Source organism: Pelobates fuscus, chromosome 2 (assembly GCF_036172605.1).
Source record: "Pelobates fuscus isolate aPelFus1 chromosome 2, aPelFus1.pri, whole genome shotgun sequence".
Classification (NCBI taxonomy): Eukaryota; Metazoa; Chordata; class Amphibia; order Anura; family Pelobatidae; genus Pelobates; species Pelobates fuscus.
Window position 1 is genome coordinate 141,551,169 of NC_086318.1, and position 16,337 is coordinate 141,567,505.

Below are 16,337 nucleotides of genomic sequence, written 5' to 3' on the forward strand. Positions count from 1 at the left end.
TACCCCGGGGCTGATGTCCCTCAATGCTTTGTCGCGGCTCCGCCTCATCCTCTGTCCCGCGACAAGAGGGAGCTAATGCACATGCACGACAAATGCCACACGTGCATTAGACCTCCCCCTAGGAAAGCATTGAATCATTGATTTCCTATGGGAAACATTCTGATGCTGAATGTCCTCATGCAGAGATTGAGTACGTCCAGCATCAGATACCAAACCAAAGGTCCATTTGAATGCAATAAGTGCCTCCAGTGGCTGTCTAGAAGACAGCCACTGGAGACAGACTTAGTGCTGCAATGTAAACATTGCAGTTTCTCTGGAACTGTAATGTTTAACATTGCAGCACAAAGTGCAATAGGGACACTGTACATTATGTGCATTTACACGTTTTTTATCTTTCATTTGTTCTTCATCATTTATAGATTAACTTTAGGAAAAGCTTTATACAGTATTGAGTGTTTTTTTATGCAATATTTCCCATTAAACCAAATGGATGTGAGGAAGGAGTAGTTGTGCCTGCAAGAACAATCATTGAGCAGATTACCTGGATGAGTAGTGGTAGCAACAGGTGGTGGAGTTGTTGCATTTGGATCTGAGAAAAAAGAGAAAGTAAAATGTCTAGTAATATGTGGTAAGCTTTTCACGGACTAAGGAAGAAAGAAGAACAACAGATACCTACCACAAACAGTTTTGCTTATCCAATCTCCCAGTGAAACTCCCAAAGCTTCACAAGCTGCTGCATATGATTCTAACACATTGCAAAGCTGCTCCTTGCTTCCTCCAGTAACGCACTGATCAAAGATGCAGCTCTCAAAATACAGATGAGGACGAAGGTATGAATGGCATGGTCTGAATGGGCCATCAGTCTGTTTTATAATCCAGCACATTTTCTCAGCCTCTTCTTCTAGGAGTGGTGGGCACGTTGGTGTAGGAGGAGTAATAGAATCACACCTGTTGATATATAAACAAAGCAGTTGGGTTACTAAAGTAGCAAATCCAATATTTATTATGTAATGATATCACAACATTTGTATGTCAATGCACACATTTTTCATGTTATCATTGATTGTACATACTTATTACTCCTGTAGATTTCCTGGTTTTATTTTGAAATAATTTTTAGCAAACTACTTTATGAAACCAGCCATCAAAACAAAGTAAATGCAAAGGTCAACATCACCAATAGATTGCACCTAAAAAGACACACACAGACACTGTCATACAGAGACACACAGACACTCTCATACAGAGACAGACTTACAGACACTCTCATACAGAGACTTATAGGACTTACATGCACTCTCATACAGAGACTTACAGACACTCTCATACAGAAACTTACAAACATACAGACATAGGGTTACAAACATTGTCCTACACAGACATACAGTGTGACATACAGACACAGTTGTACAGTGACATACAGACACTATCCTACACAAACATACAGTCATACAGTGATATACAGACACAGACATAGAGAGACAGTCGTACACAGACATAGTGACATACAGACATAGTCACAAAGACACAGACATGCAGTCATATACAGGTATAGAAAAGAATGTGATATGTGCTCACTCCAATATTAAATATAAAATAATTTGTAGGCAGCGGTAAACAGTACAGGTGAGTCACCTTGTTTTTGTTTTATTTATATTTTATTAAATAGTGTATTTTAAAGCTATATACATCTATTTATTTTGGATCCACCACTTTACTTCCTGGTCATTATATCCTTTGGTGGGGATTATACCACCTAAGCTGAGTATACTAGAGTAAGTTTTTGCTCTAGCAAATGTGAGTACCACATTCTTTATTTTATTTCTCCTTATTATCATCAGAATATACTGCACTATTGGAGTTTCCTTTTATGTCTTTTATATTGCCGCCTTTCTGGAATATTGGAGTCATTCTCTTCCACATAGATCCTTAGACGGGGATTGTTCCGTCCATGTGAATTACGGTAGAGCTCCTGGTTAGCTTTATCAAATGTGAGTGTATATTACTCTAATTCACTCTACAACTTCACCTATTTACCAAATCATACTGCACTAGTATGTTTCCTCAATGTTTTTATCGTTTGAGGTTATATGTGAACCATTTGAAAAAATTCTTTGTGTACGTATATTATTTTATATATTACTATCTGGGGCGCGGTCCCTCTTTCTCTTTTGTTTGAATGCAGTCATACACAGACATACAGACACTGTCATACACAGTCATACAGAGACATAGAGCACAGACATTCAGATACCGTCATAAAGACACTGACAAACACAGATATACGGAAACTGACATACACAGACATACAGACATTGACATACACAGTCATACAGAGACATACATGCACAGGCATTCAGATACAGTCACACAGACACTGTCATACACAGACATACAGACACAGTAAAGACACTGACATACACAGACATACTGACACAGACATTCAAACTCAGGCATACAGTCATATATGCAGTCACAATTAAGAAATACATATAAATATACAGCAGCATTTATTTCCATGTCCCTAAGAGTCCCCATCTTCATCAATGAGCAAGTCTGCTCTCTCTCTATAAATCCTCCTTGCAGAGACACCTGGCTACTTACAAGTTTAAACTGTCAGTTTGTGGAAGGGGGGCAGGGGTGAATACTGCAGGGCTGTAAAATCTGCTCTGCCTGTTGACCACTTGAGTGCTGGGAAGGCAGGCAGGAGGCAGCCACAGCACACTCAGAGCAGCACTCCTCACTGAGTTTGAGTGTGAGGAGAGGAAGCAGCAGGAAGGGGGCGGAGCTAAACATTGATCTGGGATGATCTCCCAGATCTGCTAGTAAACATCTCTCCCCATTCTGCATGTCTCATGGAGTGTGGGGAGAGATACATGCAGATCTGGGAGAGTGTCTTAGAGCTCCATCACACAGAAATACCAGCCCCTGCATTGCCAGTATTCCTGCAATACCGGCACCAGCGAAACAGCCTCAAATACCTGCTGTGCTGATAAAATACCAGTCAGGTGGCAACCCTACTCTCACAGCAAGAGTAATACCTACTAAAACATGATTGATGCTCTCAGCAGAAGACAGGGGTAATGGGAATAGATTACTATATGAGCTTTTATTAGTATTAAAGGAAGAAACACAAATTGTATAACATGAGCCAAGCCAGATGTTTAGAAAACTGCAAATCTATATCTGTCATGACAGAAGCACATTATGATGACATTGTCATGAACACATGTTACAGAGGATAGGTCAACTTTAATGATAAAACAGAGTCTAAAATTTATTAGCTTTCTATACAAATAAGTATGAAAAATACTCACGGCCATTCGTTATCTTCTACTCTCCAACTGTTGCCAAAATCGTTGACATCTTGTACAACATTGCCATCAGGTGTCATAAAGTCATCCTTTCGATCATCGTTGTATGTCCCACATAATCCACATAGTTTTCCTTTGTAATTTTCTTTTATTCTGACAAAGAGTTCATGGTCACCATTAAATTGAAGCTCTAGGCCAAAATCTGTTGTAACTATTACATAGCGACCACTCTGTATGATGTTTATTCCAGGCAAATTAACTGGAAGAGTAACTTGGGCATTATTAACCTGAAAGAGAAAATAAAATCCAATATCAGTATAGTAAGTATAAAGTATTTCTTCCATTAAAAGAAATTAAATAAGACAGAACAAATATACATTCAATAAAATACTGAGATATTGTGTTTGTTCAATTTCCAGCCTGGGATATGTAAACCACAATTGTTAGGAAACAACATGGTCTATAGTTAAGTCATATTTGCAGATTGAGGATAATGAAAGGGTTTTTGAAAAAGACAGAAGAATACATTGTGAAAATAATATATATATATATATATATATATATATATATATATATATATATATATACATAATATATATATATATATATATATATATACAAAACAAAACTGTTTAGAGAGCGCGATATATACAGATGTACAGATGTAATAAGTGACTAATTAGTAGAAAGCTGCTATAACATACACATGAAAATTCTCAGATATTTTCAGATATAAACAACACGAAAAAAACAAGATGTTAAGCGCTAAGTGAATAAACCCCTTATATGGCAAGCAGGTTTCACTATGGACAAATGGTGAAGGAAGTCCATATAATATTGTATGACAATTACTGATGTAAATTAACCAGCATAATAGGTGAAAAAAACACACGCAAGGGGGGGGGGGAGAGACAATGCCTGCGACAAAATCCTCCTTCAGGTGATGTACCTTTAAATATAGAAAGAAAAATACATAGCGTGATACCGTAAAATATATATTAGTTTATTAACAATCTGCGGCCCCCAAATTAAAAACTCTTACAAGAAATATATGTGGTTCTTGTCTCCAAGTCCCACACAACAGCTTGTCTGTTTTAGCCCAGCGGCTCTTTAAAACACGTTACCGATCCCAGTCATCTGCAGTTGATGTTTAAAGTCCCGTGCACTCGGACAAGTTGTTTATCAATGCAGGTAAATGCTGGAATCTCGGTTTAAATGTTCGGCTTACTGGTGTCTTTAGTAAGTTGATTTAATCAATTTCATCTTTCTATATTTAAAGGTACATCACCTGAAGGAGGATTTTGTCGCAGGCATTGTCTCTTCCCCCCCCCCCCCCCTTGCATGTGTTTTTTTCACCTATTATGCTGGTTAATTTACATCAGTAATTGTCATACAATATTATATGGACTTCCTTCACCATTTGTCCATAGTGAAACCTGCTTGCCATATATATATGATTCAATTTTACTTTATTTTTTAATTGCACTTAATTTATCTTCTGAATAATTTTTATCTAAGATTTTAAGAAAACATATGTTGCTTGTTAACTTTAGTATATATATATAGTATATATATACTAAAGTTAACAAGCAACATATGTTTTCTTAAAATCTTCAAAGTTATACATAAAAGACATAGCCTATACACTGAGGAAGGAGTTGTGTCCCCAAAACATCTGGTGTGTTAAAGTAATGTTCTTTAAATATATGTTGTCTCACTAGTGAGCCCACATTTCACCAGAGCTGTGTGTTATATGATGGTTTGGGTTTCATAGTATGCTGTAGCAAGGGGACATCAGCAAGATTGAAGCTCCAATTTCCATATAGTAACCGAATGGGCCACTTTCGGTGTTGAATGGTGTAACCAGTGTAGCCACTAGACAAGAGTTAAAAGATATTGAATCTAGGAAAAATGTACGTGATTTTAACATAACTAAATAAGCCAACAGATTCAGTGCTAAGGTATGTTTTGCTTTAATTATTTAACATGGACAGTTTACAGTTTCTGCAAGGCATTACTTACAAATACAATGTTGTTCTTTTCTAGTAAAATATGTGTTCCATCCACAGTGAGTGCTACAGAATTAATGGCTGTCCAACTTGGGTTTCCTCTATGCTCATTTCGTGTTGTGATAGTGAAATTGTTTGATGTATCTTCACATGTCTCAGTAACTGTGTAGGTGCAGGATCCTTGGAAGTGATGAAGAGTGCCATCAAAGGTTGTGTAATGAGGGTCTCCATAAATGTGACAGACTGCTGTGCTTGGTGGGTAGCAGCCTAATGTTCCATTCTGAACTTTGCAAATCTCATCTTTAGCACAAGATACTGGAGAGCAGACCACATTGTTGTTTCCGTGGCACTCACAGCTATTCTCACAATCTCCTTGCAAGAATTTCTCTCCTTCCTGGGGGTGAAGAAAAGTTATTTTTTTAGGAACTGTAAGATGTTTTCGTTTACAATTAGAATATAATGAATTATATTTATAATGCTTCCACTTACGTTAAAATATGTTTCATTGTACCAGCAACCACAATTAGATTTGGAAACACAGGTTCCTCCACTAATGACATATCCATCATCACATTCACAACCTTCCAAACATGGGCTGCTGCAGTTTTCAGGACCGTGCGGTTGCAGACATGTGGCAGGACAAGAACTCATACACACATTGTAATGACTGTTAGCTGGGCATTTGGGTTCTACAATATAAAAGCATTTTGTTATCATCAGAAACACTTATGTTTTATTTATCAATCCAATCCAATATAGTCATAATTATCAATATAGATATATATATATATGGTTGTGATAAAATGTTTTATTATATTATTGTTATTAAAAGAAGAGTAAAAGATGTAGTCAAGACCTTAAATGGAAAACTGACCACCCCATAATTCTGGGTTTCTCAAACAGAAAGCTGCATCAAAGCCAAAAGTTGCATCTCATTTTTTTTAAAGGTATAATCACAGTGTAAGAAATGTATTCTTGCTAACTTAAACCTCTACAGAATTTTAAGATGTTATTTATTTGGACATTTTTAAGCATGATCAATTTCAAGCATTAACTTAATTGGTACAAAATATAATGTTTTTTACAATAGTTACTTACGGCATAATGTACTGTTTCTCCAGTTAAGAGAAACACCTTCTTTCTGACAAGCATCAGCATAGGCTCCTAGCAAACTACAAAAGACATCTTGGTCTCCATCAAGGGCACACATGTCAAAGATACAGCTCTCAAAGAATCCTGCAGGATTAATAACAGAATTACATATATAGAATGGTCCATCTTTGCTTGTAAGGAGACCACAGAATTCCTTGCTTTCAAATAGTTCTTGTTTTTCTGGTGGACATGCAGGTACAGGTGTTGGTTCAGGATCTGTGGGATGACAAAGTGGGTCATCATCTTCTACTATCCAGCTGTGCCCTAATACTTCTGAATTTGGCGCTTGTACTCCATTTGGCATTAGGTACTCATCTGATTTGCGGTTGTTGAAGTTGCCACACATTCCGCATGTCAGGCTTGAATAAGTACTGGGTACTTTCACCTCCACTGAACTATCCGTATCATATGAGACAGTTAGTCTGAAATCAGTTTGAAGACTAACATATTTTCCAGTCCAGGTCACTGTCACTAATCCTTCAACTAAATTAACTGGAAGCGTTGTCCAGATCCCATTGACCTGTTACCAAAGAATAAAAAAATGAATGATAGCTTAACAAACATATCGAATATGTAGTGTGTTCATCTTAATTCCAGCTCAGAATAAATTAAAAGCAAATTCTTACCAAAACTCGATTTTGCTCATGTCTCCAAATTTGTACTTTCTGATCATACACCTCAATGAATACTTTCTCCACAAAAGACACAGAAGGGTCTCCTCGATGTGCGTTCTTTGCTTCAATGTTAAAATATGGGAGGGAAGAGGAGTTGCTGCAGAGCTTGGCAAGAGTGTAGGTGCACAGACCCATGAAATTGTGGTTCTGTCTGTCAAATGTGTCATAGTGAGGATCATTATGGACTCTGCATATACCAAATACATAGAAATAACATCCAGGAACTCCGTTGGTGATTCCACAGTACTGGTTACTTGGACACGATTCACTTTTACACACTAAGCCACTTCCTGGTGATGGACATGTGCATTTTGAAGAGCAGGTGTCATCAGACCAGAATTCTGTACCCACAGGATAATATTTATCTCCATCCCAACATCCGCATTGATCACTTGGAACACACTTCTTATCATACAGAACATATCCATCGTTACAGAAACATCCCTCAGCACAAGGAAGATTACAATTGGATGATGATCCTGGTACACAAGTAGCGGGACAAGCAGTGCCACATTGGTCATAATGACTGTTAGAAGGACATTTTAGAGCTGTAAACACAAATAGAGAATGCAGTTAAGAAAAGAAAATATAATAATGTTGACCTTTTATTTTTGTACTATGGGTTTAGTACTATTTATGTATATTTTATTAAAATTTAAATGTAGATATTGATGGACATTTTGGTGCTGTAAATGCAGACAGAGAAGGCAACCAACAAAATTTAACTGTGTTATCTTCAACCCATATTGTGAAATTTATATTATAATTACAATTTAAATACAGAAATAGAACATCTATTTCTTCTTTAAAATCTTGTGACAATCCTCAATTAATCTTTTTTAATGGGTTTAGTAAGATTTACATATATGTTATTAAAATTAAAATATGCGTATGGATGGACATCTTGGTGCTGTAGATTAAGAAAGAGAAAGCAGTAATCAAAAGAAAATTGTCTTTTTAGATGAAATATTTGCACATTACAAAAATATTTTATGTATAAAACTAAGTATCTTATTTTAGACACTCCACTGCCCAAATACAAACGAAATAAAAATACGTTTTTCATTGAGGTATATCTAACAACAGCTTGCAAAAGCTGCAAATCTTGTATCTGCTGCCCTTGCAAGTCCTTCACTTCCAACCCCACCCAGACATTCTGTGGCTATCGAATTACAGACTTTCTAATGCAACCCAATGAGAAGTCTTTGGAGGTGACCACAGAAAAGTACACATTTGATGAGATTTTGGATGCCACTTTAATTATAATTTTCATTTGGTATAGAGCAGATGTATGATATGCATTATGAGTATATACATCAAAACACTATCATTTTAATTGTTTAGTTGACTCTGATTTTTTTTGAATTGTGTTTTTATCATTTTGATTTTTCATTATATATATTCACAATGCTCTTACAACAGATGATTAAAATATACTTTAGCTTACTTAGCACTAGCACTAGCATTATTTGATTTCTCTCTCATGTTGGAATTGGTGTAGGATCCACCGATATTGGGGTACGGTGAAGTAGTGGTGGGCTTAACATAATATAGCCATATGGAGGAACTGAATTTATTATATTCAGTTATATTTGTTTGCTGAGATTTATGGTTTCTACGGCAGCACCATTCCTGAAAATGCATGTAACAGGTGTGCCCCAATACCCTTTTTGTCTTTTCTCAGCAGAGACTTTAATTAGGACTGCCAAGAGTGAAACGTTGATGTATCTATAATTTCATGCTTGCACTTGGAATAAAGCAGTGAAGATTGTTTGTAAAATGCCTCGTGTGTTCCTCTCCTTGATTTGTATAATTGGTGGTTGGTGGCTACACCGAGCTAAGGACACTCATTTACTAAACATTGTGCTTGATCCTTGTGGTTATTTGTAACTTACGACAGAATGTTTCATTTCTCCATGGGTATATGGTAACTCCTTGTGACTGACAGACTTCTGCATAGGACTGGAGACTGTTACATAGAGATCCTGGATCCATGTTCAATTCACAAAGGTCGTACACACAGGTATCAAAATAAATTGATGGATTGATGACATTATGACAGTCTCTGAATGGTCCGTTATTGTCTGTAATAAGTCCACAGAAACTGCTGCTAGCAATTGTGTTTTTGTCTTCGTCTGTGCATTCTGGAGTGTGGTCTTCTCCTGGAGAACATCTGTGAAAGACAACATTTCAGCACAGTGGCAAAAGTAACATCACAGTATTAGGTAATATCATTGTCACTCTACACACAATAAAAGTTTGAAAAAAAAGGTGAAATATCACCTTTATATCTGATAAATGGGTGCACATTATGCATGAACACACATTTAAAAAAAAAAAATTTAAGTATTAATATTAAAATACCCTGAAAATAATTAATAAAACTTTGTTGAAGGATGACTGCATTGTCCAAATCCATTAAAATCAAATTAACAAGCCATGATCTCACCTTGTATCATTTTCAACTTGCCAGCTGTTTCCAAGGCTGGTAGAATTTGGCTCTAATTCACCTTCTGGGTTGAGGAAGTCATCATTCTTATTTCCATTGAAATTGCCACAAAGTCCACATACTTTATTGTAATAGTTGCCTGGAATAGTCACCACTACTTTATGATTTCCATCAAATGCCACTTGTAGTCCAAAGCCTGTTGTCAACAGGACATTGTTTCCACTTATAAAGACTTTAATATCTGGTGACAGGTTGATCGGTAGTACCTCTATTTTTCCATTCACCTGTAAACCAAAGCATTCTTATTAAACAATGAGACTCAATACAATGAAAAATATTATTTAATTGATGCTTGGGAAAATATATGTTGAATCATAGCTAATTATTTGTAATACTGTATTCACTTGATGAATACTGTGTATTGTAATGACTGTACTAATGCCAGCATGCAGAGTTTTTTTAAATTTAATACTAGAGTATTTTATTTATTTTAAGCATTTAAGCATTTTTACTCTTTGGCCACATAGGGCTTGTAGGTATACTGTCGTACTGCGTGTCATTATTGGTACAAATGTGATCCAACAATAGGGTCATAATACCATAGAAGATACACCAGATTTTCTACTTGTGCAAATGAGTTACATTTGTGCAATGATTTGAATTTTTAAGGTGCTAATATGTCCCAAAATGAGACAAATACCATCTTTAATTTTTTTTTTTAAATGTTTAAAGAGAAGGTAATTTATTTGACCCTGTATTTATTTAAAATCGTAGCAAAGGTATATTTATGGGTATTGTTGTACTCAGGAGATGTTGGTGAGTATCATTTAGGGAGGGTTTACTACACAACTACGCATAAGGTTTACAAAATATACAGCGAAAATGCAATGTGAATGTACACATAAAATGCAAAATAAAAATGTATACCATAAATATAAAAAAATGGTGAATACATGCCCTTCAGTAAAGTTCAAAATATATCATGTGAAAGAGCCCAGTGTGTTTAAAGCTGTGCACAAATTGTGTACAACAAGGTCCAGCATTAATATTACTCTGTGAAAGAAACTGAAATGAGCATTTCTCCAGTTTAGCCCTACAATTTCCCAATTTTCCTAATTTTCCCCTCTGTGGGTGGATGGGGACAATTGTACTTAGTAGATTTAACTGAACAGACTATAGTGTGGTTTTTTTTTATATTATCAGGTTAACATAAAACACAGTAATATTTCAAATTGCAAGCAACAAAATAAGACTGTAAAATTTAAAGAAATTGGAGAAAAAATGTTGCCCCATAGTAAGGCTTAACATATTCCATAAGGAGTTAATATGAAATAGTTAGTACAATAAGACCATGCACTCAAGGTGCACCCGTTACCACGAAGGCTTATTTTTAAATGTCTGTGAAACTCTTTATAATTTTTTTTGTTTGTTAATTAAGTTCTGATATTTTCAATCCAGTAATATGTTCCTCTTTGTGAAAAGACCCATTTAGCAACTCACCATAACTTGTCTGCCTTTATCCAGAGTGATCCTGAATCCATGAACATCCACATTCACATACTTGACATATGATACTTTAGTGTTGCCCCTGTGCTCATTAGCTGCTTCCACATTGAAGGGTGGCAGGTGTCCATCATCTCCACACACTTTAGATAAAGTGTAAGTGCAAGTTCCCATAAAATGATGGAGTTGGTTATCAAAGGTTTGGTAATGAGGATCACCTTGTACAACGCAGGATCCTGTATCATAAACAAAGTATTTTACATCAGAAAACAATTAGAATAATGATTGCCAATAATAAAGAAAGACAAAGAAAATATATTAATTACACAATATTGTAATTTCTTTATAATAATAATAATAATAATAATCATCAAAACAAAATATATCTTGAGTCTAGAAATTCATGAGACTAATATCAAATTATATGTTTTTTTTTTATTTCTATTTTTTTTATTTGTGTTTTGGCCTCCTGAAAGAAATACAGTGAATATAATTCTTCCATAAGTAGTGAAGAAAAATTTACATAAAATAAATATAATTTGTGAAAACATTTGCATAATTATAACAAAATAAATATCTTCTAGTGCTAAACTCTAAACTATATATACAAATTGTTATTGTTTGTTAAATGGGCATTCAAAGCATAATCATAATGGGCATTCATAACCACTTCAGCTCAATGTAGAGGTTTTGGTGCTATTTTGCTGGTATTATTTTTCAGAATTTTTTTTATAGTTTGGATACCAGGTGCTGTCCCTGCCATGCATTATGAGCCAGGTCTTCAGTCACACTGATAAAGTGGAAAATACACATTCATATTATCATATGCAAGACGTAATTCTTAGTAAGGGCCTTTAACATCAATGTATTTGCACTTTATTAGTAAATATTTCAACATTCATTGGGTTAGTTTATTGTATAGAAATATTTCCCACAGTAGGGGTAGGCCACCTTCGTCAGTCAATATGCTTTGTCATCATCATAGCTATAAAATAATTAAGGGCGATGTAGGAGTGCCGAAGGTGGCCTGCCCCTGTCCTTCAGGAACAATGTTATAAAACAAACGTTACATTTCAATAATTTAAGTCTTGCATTAGACAAACTGAATGCTTAGTCATCTAATAAATATACAAAATATTTAAAAATATTAATTGATGTTGTTTTGTACATTTATGGAATAAACAAGTCTGATTCTACATACCCGAACTCGGTGGTATTGGTGTTGTGCCTGTTGTAGAGGTTTTTGTGGTAGTTGATACAGAACTGCTGGAACCTGTGTAAAAAAATACATGCATATAGTAAATATGAATAAATTATTAAAATTGTTTTATGGTCCTACAAATGCACATTTACACTATGTCCAAAGCATTGCCCAAAGAACTAGAACAATTGTCAATATTTCGATAAGGGATTGTCTGCATGATTTTACCCCACATGACCACATTAAAGATCTATCACTGCATTGATGTCTTCCTTTGCATTCGTGTGACAATACTAGGAGGATGTAATGTAATTTCACTTCCCCCTATGCCAAAGATGTTGAGCAGGAATTCAAGCAATGACATCTCATGGGTAGGATTATGGGAAGGATTGTGGGTAGGATTAGGGATTGGATTATAGATTGGGTAATAGGTTTGGGTTAGGTGTTGTATTATCGATTGGATTATAGTTAGGATTATGGGTAGGATTCAATATTTTTACTTAGGTACATGATAAAATTGTTAAATAGAATGTTTCAAAATGTTTCAAGTTAAATAGCCTAGGGGTTGTACTTTCTCTAAATATATATTATTGTGTGCAGCGGTTTTTGATTCTGTGTCTACTATAAAAGTTGTAATCTCAGCATTCATCTTTTAAACCATGCACAATGTGTTTTAGAACTTCAAAAAATGTATTAAAAACATACTAATTAGTGAATTGATTTTGAGTTTACTTTCTTTAGTTGCATATGGTATGTACACATGATTAAATGTAAAAATTAGAAAAAAAATGTCTTTTTATTTTTTTTTCCATTTTATAATATTTTTTTCCTAATTAGAATTGTGTTATATATACACATGAAACAATATATATATTGTATCAGAAGAAAGCACTATTAAAAATGATGTATAATATGTATGGGTGCACTCATAAGGAAAGTGTAAAATTGTGGCAGAATGATTGCATAACATTTCAAAATAGCCTTGGACATTAACGGAATAAGTGATAATAATGCATAATTTTTTTTTGTCTCTGTGCAATATGTTAAAGGGTCACTTTAATCACCATAACAACTATACATTATTGCAAGGTTTGTGATGCACAGAGTACCCTGCGCCTCAACTTTAAAAGTGACTACCTTTATAAGTATATTGTAAAAGCAATTCAGCTAAAAGACAAATGTATGAACCAGATTGAGTATATACTGATAACACACAGGGTACAGGTTTAATATATTATAGAGGAGTTCAACAGACCCTATGTGATTAGTGGAACAGCTGCTGAGTAATAAACTACTCAACCCATAAAAACACTACCAGACAGGAGTTGAAAAAATAATATATCCTAAAGTAATGGGAGTGTGTGTTTGTGTTTGCATGCTTGCATTCTTGTGTACATGTATGCATGAAAAGCAGTCCCAGACAGGTACTAGTGTAGTTTAAAGAATAATATATCCTAAAGTAATTTTATAGGGGAGATATGCAGACAAATATATAGGGCACAGTGGTGTGAATATTCTTAAATGTAAGGAATATATGTGTGTGTGTGTGTGTGTGTGTTTGCTTGCTTACATTCTTGTGTACATGTATGCATATGTGTTTTTGCACATCTAATAATAAAGTTACATATAAGTAATATTTCTGATAAGTGACACAAGCTGCTGCACACAAGGGCCCATATTCCATCCCCTCAGTCTTATTAGTGCTCTGTCACCATGGAAACTCTGTGTTCCCAACATATAAGTAAATTAAGATATGTAAGGGGAGTTGCTTGATCCCTTTCTTTATTTATAAGCAATATTTGTCTTGGTAGATCAACCCATTGATAAGGACTGTAAAAAAAGATATATTATTGCAGAAAACAGCATATTTATCAATCTTTACCTGGATCTGTAATTGTAGTTTTTGCTGTAGATGGAGTAATAGTTGTTTTCGAAACACTTGGTTCTACGGAAGGAGAAAATATTTAGCTTTTATATTTAATTAACAAAATGTTTGATATTTTAATCTAGAGATAAAACTTGCTGGGGAGGTAAGTAAATTATCGGTAGTAATGTGCTTGACAATGTAATATGTTCTACTGAACTTGATTTTGTCAGATAAGTTGGGCAAGAAATTGTGCTTGTAGGTCATATGTGAGTGGCAAATACTGAAACAATATTTTAAATATATGTATTTAGTACCTTTTAACATATTTAAAATAAAATGGTACTTATTTTCTCTTTGAATCAAAGAAGGTATGTACCTGGAGTGGTCTGTACTGCTCGAGATGTTGAAAATATTGTGCATGTAAAATTTGATGAAAACATAAAAATAATAATTTAAGTAACACAAACACTATCTTAATAAGCAAAAGGTTGGATGCAATAATGTGCTAAACAATGCTTGCTAACTCAGACTGAGTAGACTAAACAATTCTAGTCAATATATGATTTTATTGAATACTCATAGAATGTGAAACATAGAAACAGAATGTGTTGGTAGATAAGAACCATTCCGCCCATCTAGTCTGCCCGATTTTCTAAATACGCTCATTAGTCCCTGGCTTTATTTTATAGCTAGGATAGCCTTATGCCAGTGGCGTAAATACCATGGTTGCAGGGATCGCAGCGGCAACCGGGCCCATCACTCCAGGGGGCCTGGTTGCCACTGCGACCCCTGTGACCGTGGGCCGCCAGCATACCTTTAGGGCTGGTGCACAGGCTAACCGGCAGGAGGGGAGTGATGTGCTGTGCTACTTCCCTCCTGCTGCTGTATGTAGCATGACTGAGCAGTCTGACAGGAAATGCTTACTGAGAGAGCACTTCCTGTTAGATTCAGATGAGTATCGCAGCCAGCAGGTACGGGGAAGGAGAGAGAAATGGAGGGACTGCAGGGAAAGGGGGAGAGAAATGGAGGGGCTGCAGGGGAAGGGGAAGGGAAATAGAGCAATGGAGGGGATGGAGGGGGAGACAATGTATACAATATATATATTTTTAATATATATTACCTGGATGGGTAGTTGAAGAAACAGATGGTGGAGTTGTTGCATTTGGATCTGTATATAAATATAAAGTAGAGAAATAAAATGCCTAGTCAGATATTCTAATGTTTTCAACTGACTAAGGAATACAAGAGACAAGAGAAGAATATATGGTACATACCACATATGGTGTTATTTATCCAGTCTCCAAGAGAAACTCCTAAACCTTTACAGGCTGCTGCATAAGACTCCAGGACATTGCAGAGCTGTTCAATGCTTCCTCCTGTGGCACACTGGTCAAAGACACAGCTTTCGAAATACAGATGAGGACGAAGGTATGAATGGCATGGTCTGAATGGACCATCAGTCTGCTTTATAATCCAGCACATTTTTTCAGCCTCTTCAGTTAATGATGGAGGACATGTTGGTGGAGGAGGAGGAGTAGAATCACATCTTTTAATAACCAAAAAATAAGAATTAATAAACAATCAAAAAGAAACCGTAATTGTTAAAGTTACAGAGTGTGAGCTCTGCTATTATTTAATGAAGAAGAAATATTAAGGCATATGAATACAGAATTCTTCCTATTTTATTTGTGTGTATAATCATGAAAATACTCACGGCCATTCGTTATCTTCTACTCTCCAACTGTTGCCAAAATCGTTGACATCTTGTACAACATTGCCATCAGGTGTCATAAAGTCATCCTTTCGATCATCGTTGTATGTCCCACATAATCCACATAGTTTTCCTTTGTAATTTTCTTTTATTCTGACAAAGAGTTCATGGTCACCATCAAATTGAAGCTCTAGGCCAAAATCTGTTGTAACTACTACATAGCGACCGCTCTGTATGATGTTTATTCCAGACAAATTAACTGGAAGAGTAACTTGGGCATTATTAACCTGAAAGAGAAAATAAAATCCAATATCAGTATAATATGTATAAAGTATTTATTTGATTAAAATAATTTAAATACGACAGAAAAATATACATTCAATAAAATACTAAGAAATTGTGGGTTTTTTTCATTGCCAGTCTGGGATATGTAAATCACAATTGTTAGGAAACAACA

The 16,337-nt window shown here is 35.3% G+C and overlaps 1 protein-coding gene across 1 annotated transcript in view; it reads right to left on the minus strand.

The window, feature by feature from the left end:
* Window positions 1–16,337, minus strand: part of LOC134586215 (uncharacterized) — an 87,076-nt gene that overhangs the window by 33,678 nt on the left and 37,061 nt on the right. The window contains exons 26-40 of the mRNA XM_063441711.1: window positions 15,884–16,167; window positions 15,444–15,715; window positions 15,290–15,337; window positions 14,185–14,247; window positions 12,303–12,374; window positions 11,099–11,337; window positions 9,599–9,882; window positions 9,045–9,322; window positions 7,102–7,697; window positions 6,422–6,995; window positions 5,813–6,012; window positions 5,337–5,717; window positions 3,318–3,601; window positions 677–948; window positions 542–589 (exon numbers count right to left, since the gene is read on the minus strand). Coding sequence (XP_063297781.1) covers window positions 542–589; window positions 677–948; window positions 3,318–3,601; window positions 5,337–5,717; window positions 5,813–6,012; window positions 6,422–6,995; window positions 7,102–7,697; window positions 9,045–9,322; window positions 9,599–9,882; window positions 11,099–11,337; window positions 12,303–12,374; window positions 14,185–14,247; window positions 15,290–15,337; window positions 15,444–15,715; window positions 15,884–16,167 — 3,895 coding nt within the window. The remainder of the gene's footprint in view (window positions 1–541; window positions 590–676; window positions 949–3,317; window positions 3,602–5,336; window positions 5,718–5,812; window positions 6,013–6,421; window positions 6,996–7,101; window positions 7,698–9,044; window positions 9,323–9,598; window positions 9,883–11,098; window positions 11,338–12,302; window positions 12,375–14,184; window positions 14,248–15,289; window positions 15,338–15,443; window positions 15,716–15,883; window positions 16,168–16,337) is intronic.